The sequence below is a fragment of the Podarcis pityusensis genome, assembly GCF_964106645.2.
Source record: "Podarcis pityusensis genome assembly, chromosome: Z".
NCBI classification, from domain to species: domain Eukaryota; kingdom Metazoa; phylum Chordata; class Lepidosauria; order Squamata; family Lacertidae; genus Podarcis; species Podarcis pityusensis.
In genome coordinates this window covers 14,574,512-14,593,326 of record NC_138044.1, presented here as the reverse complement: position 1 = coordinate 14,593,326, position 18,815 = coordinate 14,574,512, and the positions used below count along the sequence as shown (strand labels likewise).

At 43.5% G+C, this 18,815-nt stretch overlaps 1 protein-coding gene across 3 annotated transcripts in view; it reads right to left on the bottom strand.

Annotated features, from left to right (window-relative positions):
* LOC308468421 (coiled-coil domain-containing protein 180-like) overlaps positions 1–18,514 on the bottom strand; it is a 58,516-nt gene extending 40,002 nt beyond the window's left edge. For all 3 annotated transcript variants that reach the window (XR_013981648.1, XM_080990579.1, XM_080990580.1), the window contains exons 1-12: positions 18,380–18,514; positions 17,542–17,668; positions 15,057–15,250; positions 14,787–14,875; positions 7,868–7,977; positions 7,062–7,190; positions 5,961–6,071; positions 5,231–5,326; positions 4,357–4,520; positions 3,349–3,468; positions 2,004–2,083; positions 1,630–1,718 (exon numbers count right to left, since the gene is read on the bottom strand). Coding sequence is in view for 2 of the 3 variants with exons in the window: in XM_080990579.1 (XP_080846705.1) it covers positions 1,630–1,718; positions 2,004–2,083; positions 3,349–3,468; positions 4,357–4,520; positions 5,231–5,326; positions 5,961–6,071; positions 7,062–7,190; positions 7,868–7,977; positions 14,787–14,875; positions 15,057–15,250; positions 17,542–17,610 (1,251 nt within the window). In the remaining variant the exon portion in view is untranslated. The remainder of the gene's footprint in view (positions 1–1,629; positions 1,719–2,003; positions 2,084–3,348; positions 3,469–4,356; positions 4,521–5,230; positions 5,327–5,960; positions 6,072–7,061; positions 7,191–7,867; positions 7,978–14,786; positions 14,876–15,056; positions 15,251–17,541; positions 17,669–18,379) is intronic.
* Between the last annotated feature and the right edge of the window lie 301 nt (positions 18,515–18,815).

Here is an 18,815-nt window from a genome sequence, read left to right as displayed (position 1 = left end):
CAACTAAAAATGTGGATGCAAAAGGATGATCAGGAGCTTAAGGTGCACTGCCACTTGTTCCTTGGCAAGTAGGGTTCGCTAAACCACACTAGAAGTTAGTCACTTTTCATTTATTTATTTTACAAAATGTATATACTGCTTGATTGTAAAAACAGCAACAACCCCCTCAAAGCAGTTTGCAAAAAAAGATAAAACAACAAAATGATCAATAAGAAGATTTAACAATGATAATTTAAGATTTTCAAAGCATTCAAATAACAATAAACTAAGAACAGATTAAAACTCACACCAACTTTCTAAATACCTGGGTGGACTTGTCTAAACAAAACCGTTTTTATCAGGTGCCGAAAAGGGTACAGCGAAGGTGTGTCAGCCTGTCATGGATGCACAGGACTGGTGGGAGGCACCAGCTGGGGACCCTTAAGGGACAAAGGTTCAGAACCTGAGGACTGGTGGTGGGACAATGATGAGTTGTCAGAGAGAGAAGAGAGAGCAGACTGGGAGAAGGAGGTGTCAGAAGCAGAAAAGGTAACAGGGTGTAGTGAGCAGGAAGAAGTTGGGGCAGAGGGCAGTCCAGAACCAGAGGCAGAAGATGAGGCTGGAGAGGAGGGGGGCCAAGAGGCAGGACTGAGATGGGCTGCTGGAGAAGCCTGGGGTTCTCCCCCTTCTGCTATGACCAGCTCCGCCCGCCCCGCCCCCCGGTCTCCCAGAACCAGAAGACGGATGAAGATGGTGGAGCAAAGACAGACAAGGCACAGATTGCTTAAGAAGGACCATGGGGAGGAGGAAATTTAGGGAGCTGTGGGAAGACAGGGACCTTCAGTCCTCACAACTGCCTCACTGAGGCAAGAGCTGCTGGAAAAAGTTGCTGTGCTCACTAGGCCTGGCCTCATGAACTGTTTTGTTTCTTTGACTAAAGAGAGTTAACTTTCCTTACATCATGTGAATTATTGCTTGCTCCTGACACCTGCCCTGACACTGCCTGATGTCAATAGGCTTTGAGCTTTTCTGGTCTGCGAGGGGGGGCGGGAATGTAAGTTTGCTGACAGCAACCCTCTTTGATGCTAGTGTTATAATAATGTAGGTTGCTGACAGGTAGGCAATCCTGCTCACCTGTCAAATCAGGTATGGCTGGACTCCAACTCCCTTCATGCCTGACCACTGGCCATGATGGCTGGGGCTAATAGGAGTTGTAGTCTGACAACACTTGAAGGTACACTACAATGGCTATCCTGATCTAAGATCTGGCAGTGGGGAGTTTACATCTTACATCATCTTCCCTTCCAGCTCATTAGTCATTACAGTCTTCAAAAATATCTATATTGCCATCTATATGCTGAAGGCACACCTCTTTAAACTGGCTCCTGACACTTGAGATGTATATATTAGGGCCTATCTTATTACTGTGATGGTAAGTTGTTTTAAAATGCTTTTAATGTTGTGTTTTGATTGTTTTAATTTGCCCTGGGACCTTAGAGTGAAGGGTGGGTAAATAACAACAACAACAACAACAACAACAACAACAACAACAACAACAACAACAACAACAGATTTTCTCTTATTCTCATCTGTAGTCAGGCTAAAAAACAGAATCCACATATTTTCAACAAAACTGATTGGCCCACTAACCTTACACTCCTGCACCTTTGACAAACACTCCTGGCAAACTTTCTCGTACTGGAGGCGGATTTTCATTAAGTATTGGACATTGTGGGTATCTTGAGACAAAAATTAAAATTAACACAAGATTGGATATGGTGGTTACAAGATTGAATATGAAATATTCACATATTTCTGTTTGTGAACATGTGGAGCACTGTTTGTTCCATCTGAACAGCTTTACTTGTTTTTATCATTATAAAGATTTCATCTTATTTCTATAATGGTATATTATATTCTTGTAGCCTGCCCTGAGACCTTAAAGTGAAGGGTTATAGTTAGGAAATCTGGTAAAGATATAAATTGCTGCTCTAAATAACAATAGCAAAACTTTTGTTCCTTACCTATCCGCTTATTTAAAGCCACCACAGATTCATACCACTCATTTAATTCAGCCTTGGATTGCATCAAAGGCAGCATATTGCTAAAAAGACAAGAGAGAGAGAAACACTTAGCACATAAAGCTCTTGAGGTCTGCATGACAAATCTTAAAATTCATTTGGGTCCCAGTTTTCACTGGTCACATATTAGTTATATAGCTGAGCTGAAAGTTCCACAGAGAACCTTTTTCAGGGAAAGCTGAAGGGGGGAGTGTGTTGTTTGGGCGTAGGAGAAAATCTGGAAATTTGTGGGCCGGGACTGGGGGCTCAGTGAGACAAGCGGAGGTAGCAGATTTCCCCTTCCTTTCACGTAGTTTGGCTGACAGCACTCCTACTGCTAACCCTGGAGTTGGGTGATACAGGGAGCCAACTGGAAAAACTGAACAACAGGTTTTATCCCATGTTTGTCCTAGAATGCTGTGATTCCTGCATTGCAGGGGGTTAGACTAGATGACCCTTGAGGATGTTTTCAACTCTACAATTCTATGATTCTATACTTACCAGGTAGGCCCACGGAAACTAATGGGTCTAAATCTGTCATTAACTTCAGTGGGCTTACTTTGATTATGGCTAACATTGGATACAGCCCAGGTTGTTAAGAGTTCTATATTTGCCTGTATATGTGCAGGTGGTTGTTTCTTTTATACAAACTGACAACATTGGATGCCCTCCACCACTGAGGAATGGGGGGGAGCGCACCGTCCCCGGCAGCGCGATCCTGGTAGGGTGCCATTGCGGCTGCCCCCCACCTGCGCTGGGTGCCACGCCCCCACAGGTGACGTGTCACGCCCCTGGGACGCACGCCAGCCCCGCCCCCACCTGCTCTCCACCCCCTGGTGCTGGAGCATAAAGCTCCGCCATTGCCTCTGCCCCCCACGGCCCTAATTTGGAGTCCTCCCCACAGGTTGCATAAGGAAAAAGTCCTGTGCAAATTATTGGCATGGGGGGTGGGGACAATATGGTTTGGGACCATAGGGGGAAGTAAAATGTTAAAGTCCCTGACCTACATACACATCGGCCAACCACCCATAATTTGACACCATCAAAACATCACTACTACAAGCCAGGGTGGCTTTGTTCTGTCCGCACTGTGGGAGGTAATATGCCTCTGAATACCAGTTGCTGGTAATCATAAGGGGAGAGTTACTGTTATGCTCAGGTCCTGCTTGTGAGCTTCCCACAATGCATCTGGTTGGCTGCTATTAGAACAGGATACTGGAATAAAAGCATCTTTGGCCTGATCCAGCAGGGAAGCTATTCTTACGTTCTTAGGAATGAGAAGTTACATTTTATTCTCCTGTTCACCTACCCCAGAGAATATAACAGTGCTGTTCTCTTCTCAGTGAGTGATTTTTGATCTTGTAGCATGTTCTCTAGCTCCACATTCACAGCACTCGGGTGCCGTATTCTTTCACTTTCCATGAACTGTCTACAGGACATGACAAAAAACATTAAATGTGGGCTTCCTTTTTTGCAAGGGATACTGTGCAATTGAAAAGCCACACCCATCTTATACTGCCCAAATCTCCTGCTCCATCATGCCTTCTTTCCCCCAAACTGCCATCTGGGGGCAACCATTCAATCAGTCTGCCTCAGTGGGAGAGATGAGAAGCAGAGTTCACCAAAAGACCAGCTCTGTTATGCACCTTCTATCTGTGAACTATGATAACTGGCCATTATAAAAACAACTGTTTAAGAACTCGTTCCCGAGCTTGATTTCCACCTTCTTCCCATCCTCTCCCTTTCTCCTTGTGTGTTGTGAAGCCTGAGGACAGGGACTGTCTTGTTTTAACCAATTGTATGCAAACCTGCTGTAATGGGTTTAGGGGTTGCTCGTGCGTAAGTTGCCGCCACTCCTGGCTAGGTTACCTGGTTAACCCTTTCTGACTGAACAGCCTCCAGCAACATGACTGTCTCAGTCGCTGGCAGAATCCGTCAGTGGGCGTTTCTTAAACCTTTTCCAGCACAAAAGTTCCTTGACGCCAAGTCTCCTCCTACTCTCCCTGCGTGGAAGTCTTCTGCGCAGGGAGGGTGTGGGCAGTGGAGTACCCGTACTCTCTCCGCTGGTCTCCGGCGAGGAGTCTTGGAGCCTCCTCCCCGATTCCCCCATCTGCCCCCCTTCTCTACTAGTGTTACGCTGATTTCCTTCCCCAGCAGACGGGCTCCCTCTCTCCCTACTGGGACCCTCTCCGCCATCCCTTTGGAGCCTCCCCTCCGCTTCCAGCTCCGATGGCAGTTCCCTGACACCTGGGAACCACATTTGCATAAAGAGCAAAGTACAAATACTCTAAATAAATAAATAAATGAAATTTCAGACCTGAAACAGTAAATTATTTTCTGCTTCCATTTGGCTCTCCAGGTCTTTATTCTCTCCTCCAGTTTACGATGATAGAAGATGTCTCCTTTCAGGTCTGCCTCCATCAGGTTGACAAACAGCTTGGCTATTGCTCTCCGATTGGCCAGCAGGGCTTGGTTGATCATCTGGAATTGGAAGATGTAGATGAGAGTAGCAAGGGAATCTCTCTTTTTCAAGGAGATGAAGACTTCAGATTAGTTGGTTCAACCCAGAGGACATGATGGGCAAGACAAATTTAGGTACAGTAATCTAAAGGAGTCTACCTTGAATAAACCTTAGCTAGATGAATCCCTTAATTGTTCTCTAGTGCCATTACAATGGTGGCTGGTAACCCACTGGGACTTGATGGGGCAGAAAGCAGAGATGCCCAGAGTAGGTTCCTCCTCCCCTCTTGGTCAGTCTGCTTTCTTCACTCCTTTCTCACTTCCAAAGAGGGGGAAAAGATAGTTTCTGATAAAAAAGAAGTGGAGAGGAAGAAGAGTGCAGAGGGTTTTGAGGTATCACAGGCACCTGTGCACCCTTGGCGCCGTGCTGGGGACACCAGGGCAAACGTGTCCTTGTCTTGTCTCTCTGCTCCTTTCACGTAGAATATCTCAGGGATCCCATCCCTCTTTCCTGGTTGCTGTGCTAATCTTGCACATAGCCTCTCTCTCTCTCTCTCTCTCTCTCTCTCTCCACAATTTTATTTTAAAATGCCCAATTCTGCTACCCCAATTAGGTTTGCAAATATGCCCACTTTCAATCTTTCCCGAACTACAGGGTTGGGGGGTGGGATCAAGCAAAACCTGTAGTTATCTTACTGGAGAATTTCAGGTATCAAGCAGAAAGGTTTTACCATGGCTTCCTTGTGAATGAACCTGTGGACATCAGAGGGTAGGAAATAGGAAATGTCATCCAGGATCTTATTATATTTGTTCAACAAAAGTTTGATCTGGAAACAAAGCAGAGGGAGGGGGTAAGAAAAGTGTTCAGGATGGTGAGGACACCTCTCTGCTGAGATTGCTAGGGACATGCTGGGGGACCACCCCACTGGGCTACTCAGCCAGTGGTAACCAGTGGCCACGGGTGAGGTGGAATGCAGGGATGCAAGCTGTAGTGTAGGCAGAGCCATAGCCAATGATAAGTAGAACCAGAGTCAATGACAGGCAGAGCCAACCAATTCTAGCTTTTATTCTCATCATTCTCCCTGATGAGTTCCACAAGGGGCACTTTGAGTCTATGCAGGGGGAAGCTAACAGCTGGGGCAACCCCCTAGACTCACTGTAAGTAAGGAGGAAGGCAGGTGCGAATTGGCTGAAGACAGAATGAGAGTGGTGAGGCAATGCCCCATTCACCTAAAGAGACAAACCTCCACCATCTCACTGAAGAGGCCAGTTCCTAAAAAGAAACATGCGCCAGCAAGAAACAACTATTTCTGACCCTTTCAAGGAGCCATAGCAAGGGTGGGGAACTTTTTCTAGCTCCAAGGGCTGCATTTCCTTCTGGGCAGCATGCTGATGGAAGGCATACAGCAGCACCCCCCACAATCATTCATGTACTCTCTGTTAGCATCTTCTTGTACTTACCCGTTCAGCTCGATCTACCTCTGCCTTGAGTAAGGCTTTGTCCAGCTCTCTAATCCACTGCCTTCTTTTTAAGGTCTCCTTGGAGACAAGGTTCCACATTCTCTCAAAGTCCTGCAAGGTAGAAATGGGATGTGAATTCCACACAGGGGAGCTGAGGTGGAACCCTATATTGTTTAAAAGTTATCAAGAAAAAGATGAAGTCTGTTCTATGGTCTTTGTTGGCATGCTAGATCCTTTCAACCCATCCCACTGTTCTGTTCACTGACATGGGTGTAGCCAGGATTTTTGTTGGGGAGGCAGGCTTTTGTTGGGGGGGGGGAGAACCTCATATTCGTACTGATTTGTACTGATTTAGGGGGCCAGCTGCCCCCCCCAGCTACGCCCATGTGTCAGCCTTTGGAGGGAAGGGCTGTAGCTTAGTAGAGCATCTGCTTTGCATGCAGAAGGTCCCAGGGTCAATTGCTGGCATCTCCAGGTAGGGCTGGTAATGCCCCTGCTTGAAACCTTGGAAAGCTGCTGTCAGTCAGTGTAAACAATACTGAGCTAAATGGACCAGTGGTCTGACTCTATATAAGGCAGCTTTCTATGTTTCTGGAAAGGGCTGTAGCTGAGCAGCACCCCATCTGTTTTGCATGCGGAAGTCCCCAGGTTCGATCCCTGGCATCGCCAGGTAGGGCTGGGAATATCCCTTGCCTGACTTTCTGGAGAGCTGCTGCCAGTCAGTGTAGACAAGACTGAGGTAGAAAGAGACATAGTTCTGATTCAGTATAAGGAAGTTCTCCATGTTCCTAGGTTCAAGCCCTGGGATCTCCAGATAAGTTTGGGAGAGACTTCCAACTTGAAACCGCGGAAAGCCGCTGCCAGTCAGTGTAGACAATACTGAGCTAAATGAGTCAATGGGATGATGCAGTATGTCAGCTTCCTATGTTCCTATCTCCAGCATGCCTTATTCTGCTACCCACAGTGACTGCCAGGCCCTTCATCCCTGTTGCTAAGCAGTGAGGATCTAGGGTGACCAGAAGTATCAGCCAGAGGGGCAAGAAAAGGTGGCAGGCAGCATTCAAGCCCTGTTTGAGTTTGAGTTGCAAGGCACTCCCTCACCTCCATGGTGTAAGTCTCCAAGTGAAGGTTCTCAGCGGAAACTTGGAAAAGGGACTCAATAGTGCGATCGGATTCTGACAGCTTGGTCAGAAATAGCTTCCCAGGCTCCAAGAAACACACCTCCATTTCCTGAAACAGAGAAGATGATCTGGTGGGTAACACTTGCCAAGGCTTGGATGAAACAATGTGCATCAATATGTATGTATTAGAAAAATGTGTCACATAAGTGAAAAATAAAATGAAAATGCACCTAAGGGGGAATTTCTTGCATAAAACTATATAGTCAAAACTGAACACAAAACATTTGGAGAGAGCCGTACTAAAGCAGTATTTTCATGAGGATTTAAAGCAAAGATTCACAAATTGTTGCAAAAAGTGGAAAACTGAATTTAAGATAGAAAGAAATGAGAAACGGAGAGAACTGAATTTTATTTCTTTATTACCTTTATATCCCACCCTTCCTCCAAGAAGCTCAATGTGATGTACATGGTTCTCCTTCTCCCCATTTTATCTTCACAGCAACAACCCTGTGAGTTATGTTACGCTTGGACGAAACAAGGCTTGGACGAAACAATGTGCATCAATATGTATGTATTAGAAAAATGTGTCACATAAGTGAGTGGCTAGCCCAAGGTCACTCAGAGACCTCCATGGCCAAGTGGATAAATTTGAACCCTAGTCTTCCAGGTCCTAGTCCAGCACTCAAGCCACTACACCACATTGGATTCACATTGCAAATAGACAGATTATCCCATCCCTAGTACTATCGATAGTGATGCACTAAAGTGGTGAAGGGGGCTGCCTACCTTCCCAACGCGTGCCAATTCCTGCCGTAGCGTCACCACCGTCTCTTCGTAACGGCACCTCCTGCTCTCTGAGATACGTTCCACAATGTCACTGTTTTTCTTCTCAGGAACTGGGAGGGAGGGAGGGAGGGAGATTAGACTGTATGCACAGCTGTAGAACTAGCCAGGCTAGTATAAAGAGAGAGTAACGTGCTTTGGAGTTTTTTTACAAAACCACTGGGTTAGCTGACATTCTCATGCTGCTAAAGAAGCCTGCCACATTTTAGTTCCATCTTCAGTTTTATGCACAAGTTCATAGTTACTCATTCTTTTATTTAACTAACTGTAATAAAACATATAAGTGGCTTACAGACAATAAAAAGGGAGGGCTTGACCACAATAGTTCAGGCATTGGTGACTTCAAGATTGGATTACTGCAGTCAACTCTGTGTGGGTTTGAAACTAAAGTTATTTTTTTTTTTTTTAAAGCAATTTATTAAATTTTACAATAAAAATAGACATAATAGACAATGTAACATCAATCTTAACATATTTTCACATTTTCTTTGGACTTCCTCGCATCTCCCGCTCCCATTTTCATCGTTAAAACATTTTGTCAGCAATTTATCATCTTATTTAAAATCTTATATCCCTTCTATATTTCATACTCATATAATTCTCAAAAGGAGCTAAATTTTCACAGTCTTACTTAATTTCTTAAAAAACTTCTAAATTTAGTGGTGCTCAGTTGTTTTAGTCTAGCATCTTATTTAGCATTCACTCAAATTACAATGTTTTTGTAAATAGTTCTTAAATTTCTTCCAATCCTCCTCAATCCTCTCTTCTCCCAGGTCACGGATTCTGCCGGTCATTTCAGCCAGTTCCATGTAGTCTATCAGTTGTATCTGCCATTCTTCCAGTGTGGGTAGATCTTGAGTTTTCCAGTGTTTTGCGAGAAGTATCCTTGCTGCTGTTGTTGCATACATAAAAAATGTCTGGTCCTTCTTTGCCACCCCTTGGCCGACAATACCCAAAAGGAAAGCCTCTGGTTTCTTAGTGAAGGTATATTTAAATACCTTTTTCAGTTCATTATAAATCATTTCCCAGAACGCCTTCACTTTAGGGCAAGTCCACCAGAGGTGGAAGAACGTTCCCTCACACTCTTTACATTTCCAACACTTATTATCAGACAGGTGGTAAATTTTAGCAAGTTTGACTGGGGTCATATACCATCTATAAATCATTTTCATTACATTTTCTTTCAGGGCGTTACATGCAGTAAATTTCAATCCATTAATCCACAACCTCTCCCAGTCCTCAAACATGATATTATGCCCAATGTCCTGTGCCCACCTTATCATAGCCGATTTAACCGTTTCGTCTTGTGTATTCCATTTCAACAGCAAGTTATACATCCTTGAAAGTACCTTAATCTTTGGTTCTAACAATTCTGTTTCTAGTTTCGATTTCTCCACCTGGAACCCTAATTTCTTATCATTTTTGAAAACTTCTTTGATCTGAGCGTAGTGTAACCAATCTCGCACTTTGTCTTTCATTTTCTCTAGACTCTGCAATTTCCATTTGTCTCCATCCTTTTCTAGTATTTCCCAATATTTTGGCCATTTAGCCTCCATATTGGGTCTTTTTCGGGCCTTGGCTTCCAAAGGTGAAAGCCACCTTGGTGTTTTATTTTCCAGCAAGTCTTTATATTTTGACCAGACATTAAACAATGATTTTCTGACAATATGGTTCTTAAAGGCCTTGTTTGCTTTAACCTTGTCATACCATAAATATGCATGCCATCCAAAGGTATTGTTAAACCCTTCCAAATCCAACACATCAGTGTCTTCAAGAAGTAGCCAGTCTTTTAGCCAGCAAAACGCTGCGGCTTCGTAATACAACTTTAAGTCTGGCAGGGCAAAGCCCCCTCTTTGTTTTGCATCGGTTAATATCTTAAACTTAATTCTGGGCTTTTTGCCCTGCCAGACAAATTTGGAAATATCTCTCTGCCACTTCTGAAAGCACTCCGTTTTGTCCAAAACCTGAAGTGTTTGAAATAAGAACAACATCCTTGGCAATACATTCATCTTGATAGCAGCAATTCGGCCTAACAAAGAAAGTTTCAATTTTGACCAACTATCTAAGTCTCTCTTAATTTCTGTCCAACATTTTTCATAATTATCCTTAAATAGACTTAGATTTTTTACTGTTATGTTTACCCCTAGGTATTTTACTTTTTTTACCACATTAAGTTCCATCTCATTCTGAAACCGTTCTGACTCTGTATTAGTCAAGTTTTTCCCCAAAACCTTAGTTTTCTGTTTATTTAATTTAAATCCAGCCACCCGACCAAAATCATTAATCAGTTGTAATGCTCTTTTCGTACTGGGCTCTGGCTTCTGCAAGGTCAAAACCAGGTCATCTGCAAAAGCTTTTAATTTATATTGTTTCTGGCCGACCTGAATTCCTTCCACCAACCGGTCCCTTCTAATCATGTTCAATAGCACTTCCAGAACCGAAATAAATAACAGCGGGGAAATAGGGCAACCTTGTCGTGTCCCTTTTTCAATTTTAAACTCTTCCGTAACCACATTATTAACTATCAGTTTAGCTTTCTGTTCTGAATATATCGCCTCAATCCCATTCTCAAAACCCCGTCCCACTCCCATCTCTTTTAAATTTCCCATCATAAATTTCCAGGAGATATTGTCAAAGGCCTTCTCCGCATCTATAAAAATTAAAACTGCTTTTGTATTTATATCTGTTTGCAAAAGTTCCAAAATGTCAATAATGTTCCTTGTATTAGCAAACAGATGTCTTCCTGGGAGAAAGCCAGCCTGGTCCTTATGAATTACTTCATTTAAAACTTTTTTAAATCTATTTGCCAAAATGTCTGCAAATATTTTGTAATCCACATTTAAGAGAGAGATGGGACGGTAGTTCTTAAGTTGTGTCTTTTCAGCTTCCGACTTTGGTATTAATGTGATAAACGCTTCCTTCCACGACTCCGGTGCCCTCCTCCCCTCCATAATTTCATTGCTGACCTCCATCAAAGGTTGTATCAAGTAGTCTTTCAATGTCTTATAGTACTTGGAGGTCAGCCCATCTGGTCCTGGAGATTTGCCGAGTTGCATGTTCTGGATAGCTTGTTCGATCTCCTGTCGTGTTATTTTAGAATTCAGGATTGTCCTATTTTCTTGTGACAATTTAGATAATCCGTTTTTTGCCAAAAATTGTTTAATCTCAACGTCATCTTGCGGCCCTTGGGTATATAATTTTTTGAAATATCTCTGGAAACACTTTCTAATGTCCACTGGATTCTGGATATTTTTTCCATCAACCTCTAAGTTTGTAACAGTATTTAATCTTTGTCTTCTCTTCAACTGCCAAGCTAGCAGTTTTCCACATTTATTCGCCGACTCAAACGTTTTTTGTTTCATTAATTTAACCTTCCATTCAATTTCCTGATTTATCAATTTGGAATATTGTGTTTGATAAAGTTTAATTTCTCTCAGAGTTGGCTGTGACTTCGGATTCACTCTTAGTTTCTTCTCTAGTTCTTTTATTTTATCCAAGATCTTATCTTTTTTCTCATTTTGTGTTCTTTTCTTCACTGCATTCTGTTGTATCAAGAATCCCCTCATTACAGCTTTACTTGCGTCCCAGATTATTCTTTTTTCCACCATATTATTCATGTTTATCTCAAAATAATCCTTCAAAACTTTTTGGGCCTTCTTGGTAATTTCCTGATCTCTAAACAAATTGTCATTCATCTTCCATCTAAAGGATCCAGTTGGTAATAGTGTCATATCCATCTTTACTGCATTGTGGTCGGAACAGGTCTTTGGGCAGATTTCCACTTTTCTGACCTTAGGTGCCAGGCCTCTAGAAATCCATATTTGGTCGATTCTTGTCCAGGTCAGTTGGGCTTCAGAAAAGAATGTTCCCTCTCTTCCTAGTGGGTTCTTTGTCCTCCAAATGTCAATCAAGTCCATATTGTCAGTCGTTTCAAAAAAGGTTTTAGGTAGTCTGCCGTCTTTTGTAACATTTTGACTTTGTGACTTGTCCATGTTAGTTGATACGACCCCGTTCATATCTCCCATCATTATGATGTTGTTATAGTCTAGATAATCCAGCATTGTCTCCTGCAACTTCTTGTAAAATTCCGATTTCCCTTCATTTGGTGCATAAATTCCTAATATCAGCATTTTCTCTCCTTGATGTTGTATCTCAATGGCCAAAATTCTTCCATGTTCATCTTTAAATAGGAATTTAGGTGACAGGCTCTCTTTTGCATATATCACTACGCCTCTCTTCTTAACTTTATCCGAAGATACAAATTCCTGGCCCAATCTTTTATTTATTAACACTTTTCTGTGGAGCCTCGTCACATGTGTTTCTTGTAAACAAATAATGTCCAATTGTTCTTTTTTTAATATATGAAATATTTTCTTCCTTTTTTCCGGAATGTTACAGCCATTAATATTCCAACTCAACAGTTGCAGAGACATCCTGAATTATCTGGTTATTTTTCAAGGGGTGGTATCTTCTCAGGAACTTCAGGTTCCACAGGTGCTGATGTTGGTGTTGGCGTTGCCTCAGGCCCAGCAGGTAGTTCAATTCTTTTTTGAAGGTCCTCTCCGTGTGTAGACAGGAATTTGTCTCTCTCCTCCAGTGTTCTAACTTTAACCTTTCTCCCTCTAAAGGTAAAAGATAATCCTTGAGGAAATTCCCACCTAAATGGAATTGCGTTGCTCCTTAGTAGTTTAACAAGTTCAGAATAGGCGGTTCTGAGGTCAAGCAGTAATCTTGGGATATCTTTATAAATTTCAATTCTTCTGTCCAACACCTCCAGTGATTTTACAAAGTGTAATCCCAGAATCTTATCCCTTTCCTCCTTTGATCTCAATGTTATCAAACAGTCTCTGGGCCTCTCCTTCTTTATGAATCTTCCAAGTCTGTAAGCTGACACAATTTTAAAGTCCTTTTCTTCCAAGTTCCAGAACTTGGAGAATTCTTTAGTCAAAAACTCAGTTAGATTTCCTTCTTCTGCCTCTTGTAGTGATCTAATCCTTAAGTTATTCTCACGATTTCGCAGTTCTATCATCGAGAGATAAATCTGGTGTTCCCCAACTTGTTTAGTGAGTGGTCTTACCTCTTGCTCTAAATTTTCAAATCTTTGTCTAGTGTCCTCAGTCAATTTCCGATTTTCTGCTGAGGCCTCAGTTAGCTGTCCGATTGCTTGTGCATTCTGTGTCACTTGTGTGGTTAATTTGTTTAAACATTCTGTATTTTTATCAATCTTTGCTGATTGGGCATCTGCTTTCTTGTCCAAAGCTTCCAATTTTTCAAAGATTTTATCTAGTATAGAGGCAGATGCTCCTGAGGCCATATCTTCCAATTGTAACTGCTCTGCTTCGCCCTCACCCTCCACTTCTGAGGGCAAAGCAGGCACAGATGATCTGCGTGTCTGTAAGGCTGAGGTTAGAGTTGTTAAAGTTGTTTGTTTAGCTCTCCCTCTTTTTCTTGTGCCACTCATTCCAACGTTATCTATCAGTCAAGGTCACACTGAGTTGTTCCCATGGGAATGGAAAGGTCCAGAGCAAGCAAACAGCAAGGGAATCGAAAGTAAAAAGTGTATGTAAAATCACTGTTATAATCCAGTCCTCTAGAGGGAGCTTGATCTATCTTTCAGAGTCTAAATTAATGTCCAAGAACCTTCAGATACAAATACTTAGCAGAGTTTATAAATGGTTACCTTGTTGCAGACAGTGCTTATTTATTTCCAAAAAGAATGTTTCAAATTTAAAAGGTATCAATACCCTCAGATTGTTTCCAGTTCCAATATGTTGTATCCAAATCTGCAGTACTGACAGCTCCCTTAGTACTCAGGCAGCTCCTGACTCTGGGTTTCACCTTTAAATTTGTAATCCAATAAGAGGAGGAAAGTCAAGTACAAATAAAGATCCCAAATCTTTAACTTAAAGTCTTTACTTTAAAATGCAAGTTCAAATAGATGCTTAGATCTGTAAAGTTTAAAGTCTCTTTCTTTTCAGCCTCCACTCCTCCAGCTGATTGCTTTTTTTCAAGTTCAATGGCTGCGGAAGACGGACTTCCTGCTTCCACGTCTCTCCGCTCACAGCCAAGTTCAAGCCAATTTAAATTTCTCTTTTAAAATCTCAAATTCCAAGTGATTCAGTCTTTTACTCACAAATTAGTTGCTTTTTCGTCCGGATCCGTAATTTGGCAGGAAAAGGGATCAGCGCTCACCGACAGCAGCAGCGCGGCTTCGCTCCTCAGGCTGCGAAACGGCTCACAGCGCCGCAACCCCCCTCCGTGCTCCGGAGCCCCTTACGGGGTTCCTTCTGCACTTGGAGGGTCGCTCTAGGCGCCCACCGAGCCTCAAGACCCCAGGCTCTTGCCGCCTGGGGTTTTCCGATGTGGGTCTCCGCTTCGCCGTAGCGGACGACCCGTTGCCTGCGGAGCCTCCTCTCCCGTTCAGAAGAGGACCGCCATTGTCGTTCGCGCCGCCCCCGGAAGTCCGGTTTGAAACTAAAGTTAGTGCAGAATGCTGCAGCATGGTTGTTGACAGGAGGCCCCGTCAGGAGACTTCTGCTCAGAGATCTGCACTTGTGGCCCATTTGGTAACAGCCTAAGTTCAAGGTGTTACTATCGGCAAAACAATTTTGGGTTTTAAAGACTATCACCATCAGGTTGAACTGAGTGTGAGAATGCAGTGGCCACCAGTGCAACTGGCAAGGTATTGGCCAAAAACTGAGCAGTGGTGTTCTACACTGGCTGCGGTTACTGAGCTATCTTCAAAGGAAGCCCCAAGCAGAGTACTTTGCAGTAGTATAGCTGGTAGTCTGCATAAATGAAAGATACCACATTTGCTAAAAACACTGATTATGGTGCCAGACTTAAATTGGTAAACATTTACTTATGACTTCAGCAAGTCCTCGGACTTCCCGGGCAGCAATAACATTTTCACTTTCTTGAGTCTTTAAAAATGCCAGTGTTGCAGCCTCTCTGGAATAGAAACAGAGTGTGAGAAACTTGAAGCAAGAGACATTATTAGAGTTCAAGAACACATTCCAGTCAGGTCAAAACACTTGGGATGTGAAGTAAGGGTGAGTGAGGGGTGTGGCCTGGAAAAAGTTCCAAGGGTCAAGTAGACAGCACAGAATAACATCATAACTCTGTTCCTTACTTGTATTGCACTGGATTTTCAGTGACGTCATCATTGGGCATTCCCTCAACCCACATCTGCTGACGATGTGATAAAAACCCATTGCCAGAGCAGGTTTCCACATCCCTCACCAGCGGAATCGTTCCTGGGATCTGCGGAAGCTTGTGCTGGGCTATCTTGCTTCTCGCTTCTCCCAGAGTGCGCACAAGGTTTATCTAGCCAAAGCCAAAATAAAAATAATTAGACCTCTTCCTTTAAGGTGAAAGAGGGCATGCTTATACTCTAGAGGGCACTTGCCAAGCAAAGTTAAGTACTTATGAGTCCCACCCTGATTTAATTCTTCATAATATATTGTTGTCATTTTTTAATAGCTAGAATTAAAGCATCTTGTTCAAGGTTAATGAGGTGAAAGTTGGCAAGTGAATAAAGGAGAAAATTGTAAGGCAGGGTTTGAATGGCAATGAGATGCAAAAAAATAAGGGGAAAGATTTTGCCATACAACTCCCACATTACAATTTTCTCCCTTACAAACATGTATACTAAGATTTCAATTCACCTATGTGATGAAGTGAGCATGCGTCCTCAAAAGCTTGTGTTGGCGTTCATCTGTCTTAGGAGACAATAGAGGAGTGTGCCTTTGTGGGTGAAGAGAGGTTTTGCTGCAGCTGGGGCAGATGAAGGTGCCTGGTTGTGCCGCTGTAGAAGCACTATGGTGTTTCTTCCCTCTGCACTCATTCCAGTGGTCATTCCTCCCATGACCAGATTGACTGTCTCCAGGCACTGCAGTCATCTGCAAGGAATTCCCACACAGGGTTGATGTTGCCAGCCTTCTTGTCACATTTGCAGACATCTTTGTAACACAGAGTTGGTCTGCCAACAAGCTTGGTTCATGAAACTAGCTCCCCGCAGAGCACATCCTTGGGCAGGCATGTCAAAAGTCCATTTCGGGGGCCTAATCCAGCCTGCTGGTCAATTTACTCTGGCCCCTGTGGCAGTTTATTTCCTGGGGTCGGCCCTTCACTTCATCAAATCTGGTTTGGACACCACTGTCCTTGGGGATTCTTCCATCTTCCATTCTGTGGATATGACCAAGCCAGTGTAGATGTTGCTGAGACAGGAATGTGAACATGCTGGGGTTGCGGGCCTGGGAGAGCACATCTTTGTTTGAAACTCTGTCTTGCCATGTGATGCCCAAAATCTTCCTGATGCAGCACATGTGAGAGGCGTTGAGGTGCTGCTCCTGGCAGTTGTAAGTTGCCCACAAGTCAACACACAGTGTGCAATAGCAGCGTGCTCAACAAGCAAACCTGGTAGACCTTCATCTTCGTATTAGATGTTAGCATCACATTCTCCCACACCCTTTGGAGAGGCAAGCCATTGCCAAAGCTGCCTTGCCAATATGCTTGTCCAGCTCAGCATTAATGGAAAGGTTGCTGGTTATGGTAGAACCCAGGTAGACAAAATTGCCTACCACCTCAAGTGTGTGGTCACCAGTGCTGATGGTGGAGTGCTGGCGGCGTTCTTACCCAGGATATTGGTCTTCATCAGACTGGTGGTATGGCCAAATTTCATGTAGGCTTGTGTCTTTGTGAAGCTTCCTTGGAGTGCACTGTCAAGGCTGCGTCATCTGCAAACATCTCTCAGATAAGGACTCGCCACATTTTTGTCTTGGTACAGAGATGTGTCAGGTTGAACAAACCCTGTCGCTCCTCGAATGAAAGTATACACTGTCTTCAGTCAAGCTGAAGGCATATGAGACCAGCAGGGAGAAGAATATGCTAAAGCGAGTTTGGGTGAGTTTCATACCCTAAAAGCTTAAATGTGCTAAGTTTTCTTCTTCTTTTAGAATATGTTTTATTGCTTTTACATGTAATTTAAAATACAATGAACTGCAACAATAGCAGGTAGCCTGTCATTTCTTGGGAAAAGTCTAATAGCAACATGAAATTAGAACCATTACTTAGAACAAGTTTATGGAGTTGAAGTCTCTCCAGATGTTTTCACATGGATTTGAGGGTATTATCTGAAAATGGTTGATACAGACCATAATGAACAAGGTATTCCCCAAGTGATCCTGTGCAAGATATCCCACAAAAAATTAGGACACAAATCTCACGCAGCCTTCACCCTGTGTTGGCTAGGACTGATGAGAACCTTAGTCCAAAACACCTGGAGAGCACTAGGTTTGCAAAGACTGCTCTAACCCAACTTTGCAACTGCCTCTGCTGGAGTTTAAGTCTAGTGGTGGGCAAACCGAAAGCTTGCAGGATCTACTGTGTATGTGTGTGTGTGTGTGTGTGTGTGTGCGCATGTGTGCGTGTGTGTGTGTGTTTTACTAAAACCTGCAGATCTACTAACCAAAACTGGACAGGGGTGTGGCCTTGGGAGAGGAGGTGTAGCGCAGGGAGAGTTCTGTGCCTGCAGTTCCCCATCCCTGCTTTAAGTGATGCTATTCCCCCCACCCCACCCGCCCAATCAGGTATTCTAGCTTCTGTCATTGCTGTACCTCATCATCAAATATCTGTCTGTAGACTTTCCCACTGGGGACGACACGGGACACCCCCACTAGGGTCATGTTGCAGACTTTTCCTAGGCGCTCGATTGGTTTGCAGCTGAACTTTTTCTTGGGTTAGCTGAGAAAAAGGAAAATGCAAAGAAAGAGAAAGAAAGAAAGAATTGAATGGTTTGGTGTCATTCCTTGAGTGATGTTGGGAATGGCGAGTGGGGGAGAAACTGCTGTGAACAAGACTTTTTTGTAATTGCATGGCATCTCAAACTGACTCATATATCAGCAGTAAATGCCAGTGTATGTATTTCAGTGGGGTTTTATGATATTATAGCTGCAGTCTTATTTGCAACTGTGGACTCCCTCCCCATTATCTGCCATCTACCTATCTGGGTGCCAGTGCCCTGAGCACATTTAAATAAAAGTGTCATTTATACAATTAATGATTGCATTTAATTGTGCAAATTTATTTACAGCACTTATTTATGCAAATCATCAAATGCAATTAGGCAATAACCAAGAGTGGTGTCCCCTCCCCCTCCCCAAGTCCTGTGCTGATAGTTGGGGAGAAGAGAAAAATGGCTTTTGTGGCTCGGATCAGGTCCTGCCATGAGGGATACATTTGAGATCCAAACTAAATGTGATGGGAGGGACGGATTCTTTCCATGTGCTGCTCTCCCAGAATGCTTAGCGGGGCGTGTGACTGCTTTCCCCCTTAGGGCAAAGGATAGGACTGCAACTCATTGCAACGTATTTTTTTGGGGGGGGGCTCTCCTCTTCAACTCATCTCTTCCCGCCTTCCCGCTGTTGCCCCTCTCTCACCCGACACGAACCTTACCTGACCAATCCTTGGAAAGCCAGTCCTAAAAGCCGCCTCAAGGCAGCTAGGCCAAGAACGGCGTCTTTTGGTTGCCATGGTGACTATCAAGCGCAGGGAAGAGGAAGGAATGGAGAAAGTGCGTGTTATTCTCTCGCGGGACTCGACGGGATTCAACATGGCCGCTTCGATGACTAGTTGTTGCCATAGAGACGCGGAAAGCGGTTTAAAAAAAAAAAATTACGAGCGGCAGGGGCTTGTTTTTGTCTTACGAGTTCGTCATTGTGTCCTGGTCACTTATACAGTAATCTTGTTAGAAACAGCGATAACAGCGTTTTATAGAGCACTAGTTGTTATAGTTGTTTTCCTCCATAATTTCCCCCACCAGAATATTGCGTGGTAAATAAGAGTCCCGAGCATGTACAGAACCTTTCCGACTTTGAATCCTTTTAAAAGT